This window comes from Ptychodera flava, chromosome 7 (genome assembly GCF_041260155.1).
Source record: "Ptychodera flava strain L36383 chromosome 7, AS_Pfla_20210202, whole genome shotgun sequence".
In the NCBI taxonomy this organism is placed as follows: Eukaryota; Metazoa; Hemichordata; class Enteropneusta; family Ptychoderidae; genus Ptychodera; species Ptychodera flava.
Window position 1 is genome coordinate 46,476,829 of NC_091934.1, and position 21,438 is coordinate 46,498,266.

A 21,438-nucleotide genomic window follows, 5' to 3' on the forward strand; every position below is an offset into this window, starting at 1 on the left:
TAGGCATAATAAAAAATGCAATGCTTTGTCTGAAATCTGTTTTATTTGATACAGGGACATGTCAGAAATATGAAATAGACTTTTAACAGCAAAAATATTGGGAATCTACAGCTGTAACAGTCATATTTTGAAGGGTACCGCAAAATCATAGTGTTGCAGATTTGCATGCATTTTTGTTAAAACTGTTTTTCTTATAAGTATCTGCTGAGCTTGTTTTTGAATATAACCTGGCTTGTTAGGTATCATTAGAAAGATTTTTACTAATCTTTAGAATGACATATTGTAACATGCAATATCTTCTATAGTTTTCATGATATATAACCAAAACTTACCCCATACCCAAAGTTTACATTGAAAATTGCAGTCATAGCTAAAACCAAATTCTACCATTTTTTTAGCTTGACACAAAAATCCGGCCTATTTTGCTATTAAACCTATTTTATTTGTTACAGGGACATGTCAGAATTATAAAATAGACTTTTAACAGCAAAAATATTGAGAATCTACCGGTACATCTGTAATAGTCATATTTTGAAGGGTACCGCAAAATCATAGTGTAGCAGATTTGCATGCATTTTTGTTAAATTTGTCTTCTTATAAGTTATCTGCTGAGCTTGTTTTTGAATATAACCTAGCTTGTTAGGTATCATTAGAAAGATAATTTACTAATCTTTAGAATGACATATTGTAACATGCAATATCTTCTATAGTTTTCATGATATATAACCAAAACTTACCCCATACCCCAAAGTTTACATTGAAAATTGCAGTCATAGCTAAAACCAAATTCTACCATTTTTTTAGCTTGACACAAAAAATCTGGCCGTTTTTGCTATTAAATCTATTTTATTTGTTACAAGGACATGTCAGAATTATGAAATAGACTTTTAACAGCAAAAATATTGAGAATCTACATCTGTAACAGTCATATTTTGAAGGGTACCGCAAAATCATAGTGTAGCAGATTTGCATGCAATTTTGTTAAATTTGTCTTCTTATAAGTTATCTGCTGAGCTTGTTTTTGAATATAACCTGGCTTGTTAGGTATCATTAGAAAGATTGTTTACTAATCTTTAGAATGACATATTGTAACATGCAATATCTTCTATAGTTTTCATGATATATAACCAAAACTTACCCCATACCCCAAAGTTTACATTGAAAATTTCAGTCATAGCTAAAACCAAATTCTACCATTTTTTTACCTAGACATATAAAATCTGGCCGTTTTTGCTATTAATCTATTTTATTTGGTACAGGAACATGTAAGAAATGAATTAAATAGACTTAAACAGAAATAATATTGGGATTCTATGGCTGTAACAGTCATATTCTGGGGATTACTGCAAAATCACTGCAGTGCAGACTCATATGTGTTTTGTTAACTTTGTCACATTGTAGGTCATCTGCTGCGCTTATTTTATCACATAGCCATGTTTATTGGTACCATTGAAAAGATAATTTACTAATCTTTAAAATGACATATTGTTATATGCCATATCTTATATAGTTTTCATGGAATATGACGAAAACTTACCCCATACCACAAAGTTTATATCGAAAATTACTTTCGTAGCTATCGTCAAATTCTACCAATTTTCTAGCTAGACATAACAAATAAGGCAATGCTTTATATGAAATCTTTTTATTTGGTACGGGGGAATGTCAGAAATATGAAATAGACTTTTAACAGAAAATATATTGGGACTCTACAACTGTAACAGTCATATTTTGAAGGGTCTCGCAAAATCACAGTATTGCCAACTCGCTTGCTTTTTTGTTAAATCTGTCTTCTTAAAAGTCATCTGCTGAGCTTGATTGTTGACATAACCTGGCTTGTTAGGTATCAATAGAAAGGTAATTTACTAGTTTTTAAAATGACATATTGTAATATGCAATGTCTTGTTTAAATTTCATGAAATAGGACCAAAGCTTACCCCATACCCAAGGTTTACACAGCAAATTACTGCAAATCTGAAATTCTACCATTTTTTACAATTTATTAACTTTATATACCAAAGGCAATGCTTGTATGCAATGTATGAAATATGTGTTTTTGTCAATAAAGTATGTTAAAAATATGAAATTAACTTTTAACAGGAACATAATATGATTTTGTAGCCTTTTGGATCATATTTGGAAGGGTACCCAGGTATCAGGGCAAATTTGCCGAAACACATACATTTGCAATATATGAGTTCCCCCTCCAAAAATGATCCAAATGGCTTCTAAATTGTATCATCTTCCCGTTAAAAGTTAATTTTATACTTGTGACATACTTTTGTAACAAATAAATCAGATTTTTAACAAGAACTGCCTTTTGTATTATGTGCAGCAAAAAATGGTAGAATTTAAGATAAGCTGTAATTTGCGATTTGAACTTTTTGGGTATGGGGTAAAGTTGACCATATTCCAGGAAAACTATGAATGACATTGTATATTACAATATGTCAGCTTAAAGAAGAATAAATTTCCCTACTAATGATACCTCACAAGCCAGGTTGTGTCACAAAATAAGTTCAGCAGATGACTTACAAGAAGAAGAACTTACCAAAAAAGGTGCCAGTTTGCGGTACTGCGATTTTGCATTTCCCTTCAAAATATGGCTGTTACAACTATACAGTCCAAATATTTTTTCTGTTAAAAGTCTATTTCATATTTCTGACATGACCCAGTACCATATACTACAGATTTAATACCGAAACAGAGCTATTTTTATCATGTCTAGCTAAAAATTCACGGAATTTGATCACGTTATCTATGACAATACTTTCAATATAAACCTTGGGGTATGGGGTACGTTTTGGTCATATTCCATGAAAACTATACAAGATATTGCCTGTTACAATATGTCATTATAAAGACTATTTAATTACCTATTCAATGATACTAAACAAACCCGGTTATAATCAATAACAAGCTCATTAGACGACTTATAAGATGACAGATTTAACAAAACGCATGCGAATCAGGAATACTGAGATTTTGCTGTACCCTTCAAAATACAGCTGTTACAGCTATAGAATCCCAATATTTTTTCTGTTAAAAGTTCATTTCATATTTCTGATATGGCCAAGTACAAAATAAAACAGATTTCATACAAAATATTGCCTATTTTTTATGTCTGCGTAAAAAAATTGCTTGAATTTGACATTAGCTATGACAGTAGTTTTCGATGTAAATTTTGGGGTATGGGGTAAGTTTTGGTCATATTTCATAAAAATCTGTACAAGATATTGCATGTTACAATATGTCATTCTAAAGATTAGTAAATTATTAGTAAATTTCTAATGATACCTAACAAGCCAGGTTATATTCAAAAACAAGCTCAGCAGTTGACTTAAAAGACGATAGATTCAACAAAAATGCACGCAAGTCAGGAATACTGAGATTTTGCGGTACCCTTCAAAATTTGACTGTTACAACTACAGAATTCCAATCTTTTTTCTGTTAAAAGTCTATTTTATATTTTTGACATGACCCATTACCGAATGAAATAGATTTCATACAAATAAATGCCGGAATTTATATGTCTAGGTAAAGAAAATGGTAGAATTTGATTTTAGCTATGACTGAAATTTTCAATGTAAACTTTGGGGTATGGGGTAAGTTTTGGTTATATATCATGAAAACTATAGAAGATATTGCATGTTACAATATGTCATTCTAAAGATTAGTAAACTATCTTTCTAATGATACCTAACAAGCCAGGTTATATTCAAAAACAAGCTCAGCAGATAACTTATAAGAAGACAGTTTTAACAAAAATGCATGCAAATCTGCTACACTATGATTTTGCGGTACCCTTCAAAATATGACTGTTACAGATGTAGATTCTCAATATTTTTTCTGTTAAAAGTCTATTTCATAATTCTGACATGTCCCTGTAACAAATAAAATAGATTTAATAGCAAAAACGGCCAGATTTTTTGTGTCAAGCTAAAAAAATGTAGAATTGATTTTAGCTATGACTGAAATTTTCAATGTAAACTTTGGGGTATGGGGTAAGTTTCGGTTATATATCATGAAAACTATAGAAGATATTGCATGTTACAATATGTCATTCTAAAGATTAGTAAACAATCTTTCTAATGATACCTAACAAGCCAGGTTATATTCAAAAACAAGCTCAGCAGATAACTTATAGGAAGACAGTTTTAACAAAAATGCATGCAAATCTGCTACACTATGATTTTGCGGTACCCTTCAAAATATGACTGTTACAGATGTAGATTCTCAATATTTTTCTGTTAAAAGTCTATTTCATAATACTGACATGTCCTTGTAACAAATAAAATAGATTTAATAGCTAAAACGGCCAGATTTATTGTGTCAAGCTAAAAAAATGGTAGAATTTGGTTTTAGCTATGACTGCAATTTTCAATGTAACTTTGGGGTATGGGGTCAGTTTGGTTATATATCATGAAAACTATAGAAGATATTGCATGTTACAATATGTCATTCTAAAGATTAGTAAAAAATCTTTCTAATGATACCTAACAAGCCAGGTTATATTCAAAAACAAGCTCAGCAGATAACTTATAGGAAGACAGTTTTAACAAAAATGCATGCAAATCTGCAACACTATGATTTTGCGGTACCCTTCAAAATATGACTGTTACAGCTGTAGATTCCCAATATTTTCTGTTAAAAGTCTCTTTCATAATTCTGACATGTCCCTGTATCAAATAAAACAGATTTCAGACAAAGCATTGCATTTTTTATTATGCCTAGCTAAAAAATTGGTAGAATTTGAGATTTTCTGTAATTTGTAATGTTAAATTTGGGTAATGTAATTTTGGGTAAGGGGTAAGTTTTGGTTATATTTGACAAAAATTGTAGAAGATATTGCATAGTGCAATATGTCATCTTAAAGAAGAATAAATTCTCTTTCTAATGATACCAAACAAGTGAGGTTATGTTCAAAAATGAGCTCAGCACATGACTTACAAGAAGACAGATTTGACGAAAATGCATTTGGCTTGGAAAATCGTGATTTTGCGGTACCCTTCAAAACATGACCATAACAGCTATTGCGTCCCTATATTTTTTCTGTTAAAATTCCATTTCGTATTCTAGGGATCCCAAGGGTTCTGAAAAATACAGGTTTGTTATCCTGTGGGGGGGGTGCACGTAGACCCCTCTAGCCCACGGACTAAAATAATAACAGCCATTTGCACTGTACCTTCAAGGTATTTTTTCAGTCTTAAGCTTCTGAAAAATAATGTACCACTTTGTCATCATTTCCTGTGCTTATATCATCCCTCACCACTATGAAGTTTGGATTACCCCTTTTCCTGCCAAGTCGGTGAAAATCCGCTTGAAATTCGGTGTAGCTAGAATCTGAGCAGCCACGGCCGTTATCCTGCCAAGGCGGTGGAAATCGGGCTACTTTTTGGTACCCCTTTCCTGCCTAGTCGACGGAACTACGTGTAGCAAACCCTTGCTCGCGCTAGGGGTCGTTCGAGGACAGGTTTTTGGCGAGGAACGGCGTTTGCTCTCGAAATGGGTTCACAGAGAGTCCAAAGGACAGGGAAAGGTGCGGAAGCTACCCAGCCAGTCCCCCACCCCGGTGGGGGACTGGTTTTTTTGGGGGACGAGTAGCGTACTTGGCAGGTTAGCACGTTGACGTATTCTAGCGGAGTTTGGTGTAACTTGGCTCTGAGGCACTACATAGATTGCGGCCGAAATTGACCGTCTCGGCAACGCTAATCTGTAAGGCAAACGCCTAAGACCGCCTCAGCTGGCGGTGCAATTTTTGCCAATGGTGCGTGACGAAAATCTCGGACTTGGTCCTGATTGACGGGAAGTGCGGACGGATTTGACGGACTCGGCTTTCTCGAAGGCAACCGCCTAAGACCGCCTCAGCTGGCGGTGCAATTTTTTGCCAATGGTGCGAGACGAAAATCACGGACTTGGTCCTGATTGACGGGAAGTGCGAACGGATTTGACGGACTCGGCTTGATTAGTCCCTGACATGGAACTGATCCGAACGGACTTGAGCGACATTTGTGAAGGGTAACCACCGCTTTTAACCGACTTGTTACCTTCTCGAAAAGACTACCCACTCAGATGTCGGACGTTGTCGGCTGCACTTGGCTCTAGACGTTCAAGCCGTGCAACGAAACACACCGCCTCAGCCTTGCCATTCAGGAACATGGCCTCAAAATTTGATACCATTGTTCACCGACTTGGCGGCTGCGGTTAGGTGCGTGAACCGTTGTTCACCGACTTGTTACGCCTATGTTGTCCCTGTGAAGTTCGGCTAACGGCCGAGTCTAACGGGAGTTGGCAGACCTGTGTTTGGTTTATACCGTAGTATGACCGACTCAGGTAGAGGTACCTGTCGGTATATTCCGAGTTTTACGCACTCGGGCGTCAATGACGGGTCGTCATCACCGCTGATGACGTAGACGTGCTGGCCACGTTATTTGAAGGAGCCATGTTTGCCCAACGGACGAGGCCGAGACAGCCGTTGACAATTTTGGCATCCTTCATCTTTGACCGCCTTAGTTGGGTAAGCCGCTCGGCAGGTGACGGTTATGACCTAAACAAGCCGCTGAAGCACTGTTCGTTGCCGTACAAGAACGAGACGGCCAGTCCATTACTGCTTAATGGGCAATCTGTCGGGTTGGCTTGTCACCGACTTGGATGACAATACGCCCTGCGCAGGCGTACTTAGAAGGGACATGAGGTTAAAGATACGGGTTTCCCACCCGTACTAAACATGGGCTTGGGGCAACGTCCTTGGGTGGCAGGTGCGCATGCCACGTACCCAGCTGGACGGAATGTCAAGTTGAGATGCTAATGACATTGACTATGTTATGCTAAGTGCTCGATTGATTTGCATCGCAAATGAGTATTATTAGCATATCAAATGGTGCGGACAGGCAATTTACATGACGGGTAGGAATGTCAGCGCCGGTTGGTGGACTGATTGCCGTAGGTCCATTATAATAACAGGTGGATGCATATATTAACACCCCTGCGTCCAATCATGTCCAGGGCTTTGTTTCCCTGTGGCTTTAAAAGGGAGGGACCTGCTAGTCTGTCGACACTGTTCCAGACATGAGCTGACGGACCGCAAAAGTTTTCTGAAGGCGAGCAGACGACTGAAGCTCAAAGATGCAGAGTCTCCGGGCGGTAGTGGTAGCGATCGTTGTGATGTCCCTAGTAAACGTTCTAAGAAGTCGGGCAAGAAACGCTCCCGTAAGGCGAAGCCATCTCCGGCTGAAAAACCCAGTGGTAAGCGTAACGTAAGACCGATCGTTCTGCCGATGAGGATGATGACGGGTCACCGGTTGCCAGTGGTTCTCACCCGGCTGCTCCGGGAGAGACTACTTCACCTGCAGAGACTACATCTGCTCTTGTGGGAGATACTTCACCTGCACAGACTACGTCTGCTGCTGCTAGTGAGACAGTGAGTAATGAGACGGCTGATGCTATTGGTTCTCCCCCGGCTGCTCCGGGAGAGACACCACCTGTTGCTACTATGAGCCCTCATCCTGCGTCAGGAGAGGTTCCTGTGCCCAGTGCGAAAGAGCTTGAGTCCTCGTCATCAGCAGAGGCTGCCGAGCCCGCTCCTGCCATAGTTTCGTGTGCTGCGATGTCCCCGCCGAAAAAGATAGTGCGGAGGGTTCGTTATCAGGATAGCCCACCTGATTTTGAGCCAGATATGATCCTTGATGCCGCTACGGGCGAGTTCAGGCCCAGACGCCCAGATGACGGTGATATCACCGCTGAGTCCGACTCGGAGGTTGACGAGGATGCGGCAGAGGACGATGACTTTTATGACAGGCAGTACGTAGGTGAGGCAAGCTCTGACGACGATGATGACGTTGCTGCTGTGTTGGCGGAGGACGACACACCTCCTGTCTGGCGTATGTCGGAGACTACCGATGCTAATATATTTGAGGAGACCGATTTTGACCATGAGAGAGGACCGACTTTCACCTTGCCCAGCCACGCCCGTGAGCTCGATTACTTTTTTAAGTTTATTCCAGCTACACTGATCAGATTGGCCAAGGACGAGACTAATAAATGCGCCAAATTCCACCAGCGACATATCGCTAGGAAAATAGATAAATACTGGCGTAACGCTGACTACCGAGAGGTGCAGGCGTTCATTGGCGTCTTAGTCTGTATGGGTATCGACCGTAAATCATCAGTGGAGGATTATTGGTCTAGCGATCCCTTTCTGAGAAACCAGGGTATTTCTACTGTGATTACCCGCAGTCGCTTTCAGCAGCTTATGCGATACTTTCATCTGGCAGACCCAGAGAACGATCCACGTCGTGATCCTGATGAGGCACGCCGCCGACGTCGGTGTCAGGAGGATCCCCTGTATAAAATCAATCCATGGATGGAGCCCATAGTTGACCGGTGCGTAAATAATTATAAGATGGGTAGAGAGATCTCCATCGACGAGGGCATGGTGCGATTTAAGGGCCGTTCTAAATTTAAGCAGAGATTACCGCATAAGCCTGATCGAGACGGTTTCAAGATATGGCAGCTGTGCGACTCCACCACTGCATACATAGCTAACTTTGCACCGTACCTAGGTGTGAATATCGGGATCGGACTGATGGGAGACGGCAGGAGCGAGGTGTGGTGAAAAGAATTACGATGGAGCTGGTCCAGCCATTCTGTGGATATAATCACAGCCTATTCTGTGATAGCCTGTTTAGCACGGTCGTTACTGCTAGAGAGCTGATGGAGACCGGGATCTACATGGTCGGGAGTTTCAACCGCCGTAATCGTCGCACCATGCCCCCTCAATTAATTCCGCCGGGTAAGAGGAAGCGCCTTCCTCTGTCTGTTGGGGATATGAAAGCCACGACCAGAACGGACTCTCGTCTTAACATCACTGCTTATCAGGATAGTAACGCTCAGGTGCTGATCTTGAATACGGTCTATCCACCCTTGGAGTGCGTGCCAGTGGGGGAGGGAGACGAGCGGCGACAAGTGCCTCTGTCGCTGTATAATTATCGCCGGTACATGGGAGGCGTCGACCGAGCCAACCAGAAGCGCAAGTACTTTCACACTGGGCGCAAGAACCACAGATGGTGGACATATCTGGCATGTTACCTGATTGATGTTGCCCTGGTAAATGCATATATATGCTTCAAGCATGTACACCCTGATAGTAAGCTGACCCATAAGATGTTTCATCTGCGTGTCGGGAAACAACTCATTGGCGGTTATTGTGGGCGATCGCAGCCCAGTGTGAGAGAGGTCGAGGCCACTGTTTCTCTTGCCTCGTACATCAATCCACAAAATCAGCCGATGCACGTTGTCAGCCGTTTGGAGGGGCGGCAGAAATGCTGTAAAGTATGTAGCAGAGAGGGTAAGACCACTGCGAGCGGACGACTGTCTGAGACGTCCAAAGGATGTAGTCTGTGCGGGGTTCATCTTCACGAGGGCGAGTGTTTTGCGGCTTTTCATCATCGCATGATGCTACGAGGTAAGAGGAGCATTGGCGTGCAGACCTCTACTCACACAGCCCCGACAACACCCATCAGCAAGAGAACCCGACGTAAATAACGGACAGGGGACAGCTTCGCCTAACAGTGGCTTGACTGTATTCTGAACACGGACCATGATCACATTTTGAGCACGGTTGTGCCGTTTGTTTGTGCTTTACGATCCCGCTGATTGTAAATTGAAACACGGATTATTTTGTACAATCCCCCGATTGTAATCTTTGTAACACGGACCATGCACTCGGACGTCGAGACAGACTCTGAGATTTATTATTCGGCATAATGTAAATTATTCCCGAATAAAATACTATCTATGGATCGCATATTTTCGTTTTGTTTTGTTTTGTTTAGACGGATTATTTTGTACAATTCCCCCTATTATAATTTTTGAAACACGGATCTGCCACCCCGATTGTAATTTTTGAAACACGGACCATGCACTCGGACGTCGAGACAGACTCCGAGATTTATTGTTCGGCATAATGTAAATTATTCCCGAATAAAATACTATCTATGGATCGCATATTTTCGTTTGTTTTGTTTTTACCCCCACTTTCGTTTTGGCAGATCCGTAAGGACGCTATAGTAATGGATGAACGTGCGTGTATCACGTGGGAGGGGCACAGCCCAACGGAGGCTGTGCTCGTGCGACGTAGACGTTGTACCAACCATCTGTCGTTGGGGTTAGTGCATAGAGCAGTTGCACTGTCCAGAGCTAAGGTGGTACAAAACTGCACCTTAGTAACAACTGCAACAACTAACCTGTTAGGAAACGGTAACACTAACGAGCTAAGTGTTCACTGAACTGGCCAAACTACGTACACGCCTTCCTTCAATGGCGGAACTATGTCGTTGACACTACGTCAAAGCAGACTGCAATGTGCGACTCTTCCAAGTCGTTCAAAGTACGTGGCCAAGTGACACAACCCAGGGGAAACAGGACAGGTTTGAGGGTGCTCCCGCACCCATAGCACTAACCCCTGGTCTTCTACTAACCCACGAGAGAGGTGACGTTTCCCCGGTGTGGCCGTGCGTGCCGGCGAACGAGCTTTACTTCCGCGAAAGTAAGCTAGAAAAGGGCATAAAAGTGCACGTCCCCCGGGGCAAACAACGCCCGTGACCTCGTCATTTTCTGGACACAACCTCATCAGCGGTTGCCCCTCTATACGGGCATGCAAAAATTTTTGAAGTCTAACACGTATATGGTCGGTAATCGTACCCCGAAAATGCGGTATTTTCCCGCCAAATGCCTGGCAGGAAAGCGTGCAGGAGAGCCTATCTTCTGTAGACACGGAAAAGGGGCCGGTTTTGACCGACTTGGCAGGATAACGGACAGGGGCGCTCGGCAGGAAAAGGGTTACAATTGCACTGTACCAGCATCCAATGTTTTTCAAGTGACCTAGGTGGTCTTGTCAATGCTCATGCACAGACTCAGTAGAGTTTAAACCAACAACTTAGGGGTTGACTATTCGGCCATAGTTTTGAAAGTTGAATTTCTCGATGTCAAATTCGCTTCAATTTCTTCTTGATAGTCATTGTAGAATGGGAAAATTCACAAATAGAGAGGCTTGTTGCCACGGACAAGTAACTTTTGGCTTATTGACCTAAAAACTAAAAAGTTTTCATTGATAATTCAAAGACTGGATTGGATTGACACCAAAGTTTGCTCGTGACTTTCATTGCATGCAGTCTTTCCACAATGCCACTCATTGAGTCTGAACTGAACATTGAAGAGTACGTTTTAGTAGAAGTTCTATTTTTTTTGCTGATTTTCGCTACCGTACTTCATTTTTATAGTGTTATAAACCTTGATACAAAGCAAAAAATCTTCAGTTTTTCTCCTTCTTTCGATCGTACAGAGATACTGTGTGACAGGAAAACCGACGTCTTGTTCATAGGGCAATGATCTTGTGAACGTACGTTCAACAGCTGAACAGCTTTTCATATGCAAAATCAGCGTACGGTAATTAACCAGTGGTATTGTTTAAATAGCATTTTATTGAAAGGCATTCTATAGTACCATTGTTTTCATCAACTCTTCATGCAACTTTATGAACTGCTTGACCTCTAAAGTGTCATAGACATTCATGTTGATTGTTCAAAGCATTGAACACTCAGTGCTGGACGGTCACTTGTCAATGCTGGTCGGAAATTCTGAGTGCTGGACGGGCCCGACCAGCGCCGACCGGCGTGGGGAGAACCCTGCTAGGGTGTCTTACAAGTTTTATTGACTGACCTTTGATTGGTTGTTCTTCAGCCTGTGTGCTTCATCTACAACCAATACTGCCCAGTCTATGGACTGTAATGTGGCCATATCAATACTGACCAACTCATAGGATGTCAGCAGCACATGGAACTTGACTGGGATGTCTTTCTGCAATGAAAACAGATGGAAACTAGAACACATAAACACACACATGACGGTCAGGGCATTGGGGTGAAATCCATTTAAGTACTACTCTGAAATATTTTTCATTCATCATTGTACACTAACTTGTAGCTTCATTTTCACAGCTTTAATTTTCACAGCTGAGAACATCACAAAATGACAGTAGACATCGAGAGTGAAGAGTAGTTTGGCAATGCATGCAGCAAACTCTCCAACCTGACTGTGCATGTCAACAAAAATATGATTTTCTGAAGATCTGTTGTGCTTTTATCGCAATATTCTATACTTGGGTCAAACAACAATATTTTATGAATGGGGTTTTACCATTTTGGGGTTGATAAAAGGGGTGGAACCCCTGATATCATCTACATACTCACCTTCATTTTATGAATGGGGTTTTACCATTTTGGGGTTGATAAAAGGGGTGGAACACCCCTGATATCATCTACATACTCACCTTCATTTTATGAATGGGGTTTTACCATTTTGGGGTTGATAAAAGGGGTGGAACACCCCTGATATCATCTACATACTCACCTTCATTTTATAGGCTTTCTTTCCTCCTCTCACTGCATCTTCTTCAAATGAGAATTCATGTTCTCTAATGACAGCTCTGCTGTCTTTGTCTCCACAGTATGTTACTACATACAGCTCTGGTGCCCAGAATTCAAACTCTCTTTCCCAGTTGATGATGGTGGATAGAGGGGCACTGATCAGGAAAGGACCTTGGGAGTGTCCCTGTGGAAGGGGAAAATCAGGAGTGTTTTCTAGCTTCCAGCATTTTCATATCAAATTCAAAATAACATAAGAAGTACACAGTTAGGCATATTTACGTCAGTAGAATTTCATGTTTGTGTAAAGTTTGTTTCCTTATTTCTACAGAGGACAGGGGAAAGCCAAAGTGTATGGCTAATGCATTGTGAAGGCCGTCCCAAGATGCAAAAATACTTTCATGCTATATGTTTTCAATAGCACTGGTTGAGTTTTCTGAACTGATGGTGGATAATTAATTTTCTGAAATTCACAGACTCAATGTGATTTTTCCAGGGCTTTCCGAACGAGGTTTGACATTCCCATGTTAGGAACATACATTCCCTGAGTTCAAAATACCCTTGACCGTGACATTACAATATTCTGCAATGTACAACAATGGATATGCTAGTTAACTCTATCCTGCTAAGTTTCACCGGTAGGTCAAGTTGGTTAAAACCTGCTGTAATATATCATCACCATGGACGTGAAAATATATGCAGTTTTGGCTCCAGACAGCTCTTTGCTGACTTGGCAGACGAGTACGTGACAAGTCTGGTAGGATAGGGGGTTCAGGATCTAAAGACTACTCACCTCCTTAAATAAACTGTAGAGGAAGGCTATTGTCTGGATTGTCTTACCCAGACCCATTTCATCAGCTAGAATGGTATCTGTATGCATGGCCCAGGAAAATCTCAACCAATTCAATCCTTCTAACTGGTATTCATGCAAAGTTCCTCCAGTGGCTGAAATGAACTCTGGCTGCTGTTCATATTTCTTTCTGATCTGTTGACAAAGGAAACAAAACAAATTTAAACTTTTTTGAATGGGTTCATGCAACTTTCAGTTCTAGGGGTTTCATGCACACCAATACTTAATGAATATCTGTTCTACACCTGACACGATTTATTTGGACAGAAAACCAGCTACAGGTCTTTCAGGTTGACTGTCAACAATTGCATGTTCATCACACACATTTCCTTCTAAAGTACACAAGTCATAGAATGTTTTTTATAAGCCAGACATTAAAGCTGCTGAGTCATTTAATCATTTAGTCTTAGGAAAGCCATATCCCTAATTTGTAAGAAAAGCATACCAAGGGGTTGTACATAAGTGCAGACAGAAATTGGACACTGGACAGCTAATACCCCCTATAGCTTGTTGCCATGGCAACTGGAAGCCAACAAAAATAGTAGCAAAACAGCAGATGTCAATGAAAGACAAGCAAATTTCTACACAAACACATTTTGTATCTTTCCTTAATTTATATATATATTTGTTTTTGGCAAGCTAATATGATGTCTACACTTACATCATTGGTTGGTATATTTGTTTTTGGCAAGCTAATATGATGTCTACACTTACATCATTGGTTGGTATATTTGTTTTTGGCAAGCTAATATGATGTCTACACTTACATCATTGGTTGGTGTCGGTGCAGGTTTGTGTTTCTTTTTCTCCTTGTCTTTTTCCTTGTGGCTTTCTTTGGATTTCTTAGACTTGGCCTTTTTGCTTTTGCTGCCGTGGTGAGTACCTTCAACGTTATGTCTACATGAACAGAAAACAATTACATACAGTAAATTTTCCTTGGAGGGTAATTTTCCTCTTAAATGTAAAGAGTTGGTATTTGGACAAATGATAAGAATGGTATTAAGACAAATGATAACGTATAGTTTTATTTTTGTGTGCTATGGTCTGCTCCAAAATGAAAAGGACACGCACTGTTCTACAGATAAAGTACGCCCAAAAGATCGGGTGATGGCTGTGCAAACAAACCAACGTGTACAAACACGTTTGTGCACATGGGTCTGTCTGTACCGTTGTTCATTCGAATTCAAGGTTTAATCTAATAGTGTGTATTATTACATGTAAGGAAGGATACGTTAGATCCATTTTGTGCTCAATGTCCATCAGTAATTATCATTCTTGGTCAGTTTGTTATGAAAGTCAATCACATTGGTCCTGCATATTTGTAGTCATCACGCTATAATATTTCCACATCAACAAATCTGTTGACCATAACACTTCATCTAACTTACTACTTACAGGCTGTTGGGTAATATCTGGATAGATGACAGGTACATATATTTGTGCACATTTACCGGCTGTTCAAGTCATACTCAAGATTTAATCTGAATTCTGTATATGTTAAAATGCATCTTTACATTGTATTTCATGATACTCACTGTCTGTGGCCTTTCTAACATAATTGAACATAGGATTGCAAGCCGTCCTTGTCCTAATACAACTACCAAGTGTTGTGAATACTAGATACCAACCTCAGCCAATTCAGCTTCATAACATGTACCCACACAGACAGATTCAAATACAAAGATGGATGGACAGACAGACAGACACTGACACATTCGGTTTACTTGCTAACATGTACAGTAAAGTGAATCACTATGTCTGCAAGAACCGATGTAGAGTCATGTAGCAGTCAAATATTCACTTATAGATCCATTTAGCAGTCAAATATTCAGTTATAGATCCATATAGCAGTCAAATATTCAGTTATAGATCCATGTACCAGTCAAATATTCTGGTATAGATCCATGTACCAGTCAAATATTCTCACCTGTGGGAAAAATAGTCATCCAGGTGTTTCTGAAAGTCAGTGATCTCCATGTCTTCAGTTTCCCATGTAGATGCATCATATGGCAGGTCTTTCCATTTTATTAGATATGAACTAACACCATGGCGAGTTCTGGTTTGATGAAAAATATGGAAAAAAGGATGGAAAAATTGAAACTTTGGGTATTCTAAGTTTGCAAATAAAAGCTAATGTTTACCTCTATAAATTGCAAAACATGCTGTTTTAAAGGCTGCTAAACAAGTCCAGCATCTAAATAAACACACCCTATGGAGAGAAATATAGACATCACACACACTCATAATCTCTCTGTGTATGTAAAAAGTTAATACATAATGACAAACAAGATTACTGTATTAAACTGTGTCTATTTTGACAAATTATTTAACAAGTAATTTGCTGATTAACTGTTACTCAATGGTCATTAGCATTTTCTCTGCACTGGAAAAACTTTATAATGATATTGTCCTGAGAGCAAATCCAAGACTGGATATCCTGGACCTGAATCCTGTGGAAAACTTTAGTTTGTTGGAGGTTGCAAACTTATATGTTGTATATTTATATAGAGTAAGTGTTATTGACACTGTGACAACGTAATTGGGCATGGAACAAAAATATGCATTTTGAGATATGAGAGGTTTCTGTCTGAAGTGCAATCCATGTATAAGCTTTTTTTCACTTTTTTATATGTCCACCACAATCACTTTTTCCACTACTCAATAGCATATGGAGATACACAAGCTGGTCAACTAATCCTGTACATTACATTTTCTAAAGAACTATAATATGCACCCTGATTCCAATGTACAGTAGTTCAACTTTATCACTGAAAATTGTGGTGTTTGGGTCATAACATTGTTAAGATAGGTATAACAGGGTGAGTTCTTACCTATGGTATAACAGGGTGAGTTCTTACCTATGGTATAACAGGGTGAGTTCTTACCTATGGTATAACAGGGTGAGTTCTTACCTATGGTATAACAGTGTGAGTTCTTACCTATGGTATAACAGTGTGAGTTCTTACCTATGGTATAACATGGTGAGTTTCTTACCTATAGTATAACATGGTGAGTTCTTACCTATGGTATAACAGTGTGAGTTCTTACCTATGGTATAACAGGGTGAGTTCTTACCTATGGTATAACAGGGTGAGTTCTTACCTATGGTATAACAGTGTGAGTTCTTACCTATGGTATAACAGGTGAGTTCTTACCTATGGTATAACATGGTGAGTTTGTACCTATGGTATAACAGGGTGAGTTCTTACCTATGGTATAACAGTGTGAGTTCTTACCTATGGTATAACAGGGTGAGTTCTTACCTATGGTATAACAGGGTGAGTTCTTACCTATGGTATAACAGGGTGAGTTCTTACCTATGGTATAACATGGTGAGTTCTTACCTATGGTATAACAGTGTGAGTTCTTACCTATGGTATAACAGTGTGAGTTCTTACCTATGGTATAACATGGTGAGTTTTTACCTATGGTATAACAGTGTGAGTTCTTACCTATGGTATAACAGTGTGAGTTCTTACCTATGGTATAACAGTGTGAGTTCTTACCTATGGTATAACAGTGTGAGTTCTTACCTATGGTATAACAGTGTGAGTTCTTACCTATGGTATAACAGTGTGAGTTCTTACCTATGGTATAACAGTGTGAGTTCTTACCTATGGTATAACAGTGTGAGTTCTTACCTATGGTATAACAGTGTGAGTTCTTACCTATGGTATAACAGGGTGAGTTCTTACCTATGGTATAACAGTGTGAGTTCTTACCTATGGTATAACAGTGTGAGTTCTTACCTATGGTATAACAGTGTGAGTTCTTACCTATGGTATAACAGTGTGAGTTCTTACCTATGGTATAACAGTGTGAGTTCTTACCTATGGTATAACAGTGTGAGTTTGTACCTATGGTATAACAGTGTGAGTTCTTACCTATGGTATAACATGGTGAGTTCTTACCTATGGTATAACAGTGTGAGTTCTTACCTATGGTATAACAGTGTGAGTTTGTACCTATGGTATAACAGGGTAAGTTCTTACCTATGGTATAACAGTGTGAGTTTGTACCTATGGTATAACAGGGTGAGTTCTTACCTATGGTATAACATTGTGAGTTTGTACCTATGGTATAACAGTGTGAGTTCTTACCTATGGTATAACAGGGTGAGTTCTTACCTATGGTATAACAGGGTGAGTTCTTACCTATGGTATAACAGTGTGAGTTCTTACCTATGGTATAACAGGGTGAGTTCTTACCTATGGTATAACAGGGTAAGTTCTTACCTGTGGTTCAGTATCCTATGAATGTTCAACCATTCCGGTCGGATTCCATAACGATAATATCTATCCTCCAAGTTATTCTGATCATCTTCTTTCTCCTTGTAACCTCCGTAGCTTTCTCCATCATCCAGTGGTGGAGGTTCATCCATATCATTTTTACGGATGTAGTTTCTATACAATGCTGGGTGGAACACATCCATCTATTCACAAGAAACAAAGTGATAGCATTATTTACGGTTTCAGTGATGAAAAAGTATTATGACGTGCTTGCTTCTGTTTTTGAAATTTGAAAATCTTAGTTGCAATTACGAACTGTTTCTTTGTCAAAGTTTTCACAAAATATCATACCAAGGAATTCAACTAGACAAAACCTGCCACAGATATTAACACTCGTCATCATTGTGTTTGTACAGTGTAGCAACAAACTCCTGACTACTGCCAACAAATACAACAAATGTTATTCAAATTTTTTTAAATAAAAGAATACATCAAACTCCTTCGGACTTGTTCGTTAGTTTACAAGTTTGAACACTTTTAAGGAAGTTTATCATCTGTAGCATTGTCAAGAACGGTACAAACAAAGAGAATGCTATCCAAGTATGACTTGTCATGGCTTGTCAATGAGTACTCACAGACAGTTGAGATATGAACAAAGCGAAAATACATTTCTGTGAAAATGACAAGTTTTGCAAATGTGCGAAAATAAATTAGTGAAAATAAAGTATTTCACAGTATTAAATAGATGAAAAAGTCCTTTTTTGGGAAAGATAGCAAAGAACTCTGCATGTATGCACTCAAAAATTAACAGAGTATTTGTAACAACACTGGTAAATAATTAATTGTACTAGAGTTCCTTAGTCCTATTTTACCGGTTTTCCTTAGAATACCATACAATTACATTAGAGGACAACAGAAATAGTACTGCTGTTTACACATCATTTTCCTATCTCCTCAAACCTTACAAAAAGTGTTAATAAGCAGATCTCGCGTCATGTTACCAAATAATACCAAATTCATATGACATGTGTTGTTTGTTGAGGTTAAGGAAGACGAATAAAAAAATGATCGCAACACCACTCTGAAACTTTATAATATGTTTTGATTTGCCCTACATAATCCTTGTTGAGGGACTTGGGAACCCAGTAACGTTTATCTAAATTTTCGCTTTAAACAACAGCGCTGCATAATTTCCAAGAATGATCAACACCTGTGACGATAAATGCCTGTCTGTAGAGGATATACAGTTGTTGTCAGTTCTGTAATCGAAATATGTACCTCACATCTCCACAAACTAGAACGTATCTTTCAGTTCTACATTTATTGACCTTCATACCTGTATTTCAGAAACCCAGTCACAGTGCCAGAATGACATATTATAGAATATCATACCTGTATTTCAGAAACCCAGTCACAGTGCCAGTGTGACATGTTATAGAATATCATACCTGTATTTCAGAAACCCAGTCACAGTGCCAGTATGACATGTTATAGAATATCATACCTGTATTTCAGAAACCCAGTCACAGTGCCAGTATGACATGTTATAGAATATCATACCTGTATTTCAGAAACCAAGTCACAGTGCCAGTGTGACATGTTATAGAATATCATACCTGTATTTAAGAAACCCAGTCACAGTGCCAGTGTGACATGTTATAGAATATCATACCTGTATTTAAGAAACCAAGTCACAGTGCCAGTATGACATGTTATAGAATATCATACCTGTATTTCAGAAACCCAGTCGCAGTGCCAGTATGACATGTTATAGAATATCATACCTGTATTTCAGAAACACAGTCACAGTGCCAGAATGACATGTTATAGAATATCATACCTGTATTTCAGAAACCCAGTCGCAGTGCCAGTATGACATGTTATAGAATATCATACCTGTATTCAGAAACCCAGTTGCAGTGCCAGTATGACATGTTATAGAATATCATACCTGTATTTCAGAAACACAGTCACAGTGCCAGAATGACATGTTATAGAATATCATACCTGTATTTAAGAAACCCAGTCGCAGTGCCAGTATGACATGTTATAGAATATCATACCTGTATTTCAGAAACCCAGTCACAGTGCCAGTATGACATGTTATAGAATATCATACCTGTATTTCAGAAACCAAGTCACAGTGCCAGTATGACATGTTATAGAATATCATACCTGTATTTCAGAAACCAAGTCACAGTGCCAGTATGACATGTTATAGAATATCATACCTGTATTTCAGAAACCCAGTCACAGTGCCAGTATGACATATTATAGAATATCATACCTGTATTTCAGAAACCCAGTCACAGTGCCAGTATGACATGTTATAGAATATCATACCTGTATTTCAGAAACCCAGTCACAGTGCCAGTGTGACATGTTATAGAATATCATACCTGTATTTCAGAAACCCAGTCACAGTGCCAGTATGACATGTTATAGAATATCATACCTGTATTTCAGAAACCCAGTCACAGTGCCAGTGTGACATGTTATAGAATATCATACCTGTATTTCAGAAACCAAGTCACAGTGCCAGTATGACATATTATAGAATATCATACCTGTATTTCAGAAACACAGTCACAGTGCCAGTATGACATATTATAGAATATCATACCTGTATTTCAGAAACACAGTCACAGTGCCACTAGTATGACATGTTATAGAATATCATACCTGTATTTCAGAAACCCAGTCACAGTGCCAGTATGACATGTTATAGAATATCATACCTGTATTTCAGAAACACAGTCACAGTGCCAGTATGACATATTATAGAATATCATACCTGTATTTCAGAAACCCAGTCGCAGTGCCAGTATGACATGTTATAGAATTTACAGAAGAATTCTCTGGTTGGCTTCCATTCATTGCTGTGTTCTTTCTTAGTTGGACTGCCACATTCTGATTCGGGGTCCAAAGCATCTGTGTTGACTGGGGTAGTCCATCTCCATGTCAAGATCTTCTGAACTTTGCCCTTTGGTGCATCACACTGCAAAGTATAACATGTCATTATAAAATTGCAACCTAAAAATTTATAAAAAACTGCTTCCAGTGTAGTCTCACTTGCAATAATTCTGAATTCTTGGAGTCAATGGAAGAAATTCAGGAAATTTGTTTGAGTTGGGACAATATTACTGAATGTGAATTTGCATAAGTCAAAGATAACTTTCTTGCATCAATGACATGCAAGTTTTGCTCAGAAAGGACACAGATACCTCCACCACTAAAACTACTACTGCCATCACTGTTGTATTACTACTACCACCACTACTACAACTACTACTGCCATCATTGTTGTATTACTACTACCACCACCACTACAACTACTACTGCCATCACTGTTGTATTACTACTACCACCACTACTGCCATCACTGTTGTATTACTACTACCACCACCACTACAACTACTACTGCCATCACTGTTGTATTACTACTACCACCACTACTACAACTACTACTGCCATCACTGTTGTATTACTACTACCACCACCACTACAACTACTACTGCCATCACTGTTGTATTACTACTACCACCACTACTACAACTACTACTGCCATCACTGTTGTATTACTACTACCACCACTACTGCCATCACTGTTGTATTACTACTACCACCACCACTACAACTACTACTGCCATCACTGTTGTATTACTACTACCACCACTACTACAACTACTACTGCCATCACTGTTGTATTATACTACCACCACCACTAACAACTACTACTGCCATCACTGTTGTATTACTACTACCATCACTACTACAACTACTACTGCCATCACTGTTGTATTACTACTACCACCACCACTACTAAAACTACTACTGCCATCACTGTTGTATTACTACTACCACCACTACTACAACTACTACTGCCATCACTGTTGTACAGTATTACTACTACCACCACCACTAAAACTACTACTGC

The 21,438-nt window shown here is 39.4% G+C and overlaps 1 protein-coding gene across 6 annotated transcripts in view; it reads right to left on the bottom strand.

Moving 5' to 3' along the window:
• Window positions 1-21,438, bottom strand: part of LOC139137702 (chromodomain-helicase-DNA-binding protein 4-like) — a 72,989-nt gene that overhangs the window by 35,954 nt on the left and 15,597 nt on the right. For all 6 annotated transcript variants that reach the window (XM_070705938.1, XM_070705934.1, XM_070705937.1 and 3 more), the window contains 7 exons: window positions 20,296-20,499; window positions 17,508-17,704; window positions 15,200-15,328; window positions 14,040-14,169; window positions 13,216-13,407; window positions 12,409-12,609; window positions 11,719-11,856 (listed from right to left, as the gene is read on the bottom strand). In XM_070705938.1, coding sequence (XP_070562039.1) covers window positions 11,719-11,856; window positions 12,409-12,609; window positions 13,216-13,407; window positions 14,040-14,169; window positions 15,200-15,328; window positions 17,508-17,704; window positions 20,296-20,499 — 1,191 coding nt within the window. The remainder of the gene's footprint in view (window positions 1-11,718; window positions 11,857-12,408; window positions 12,610-13,215; window positions 13,408-14,039; window positions 14,170-15,199; window positions 15,329-17,507; window positions 17,705-20,295; window positions 20,500-21,438) is intronic.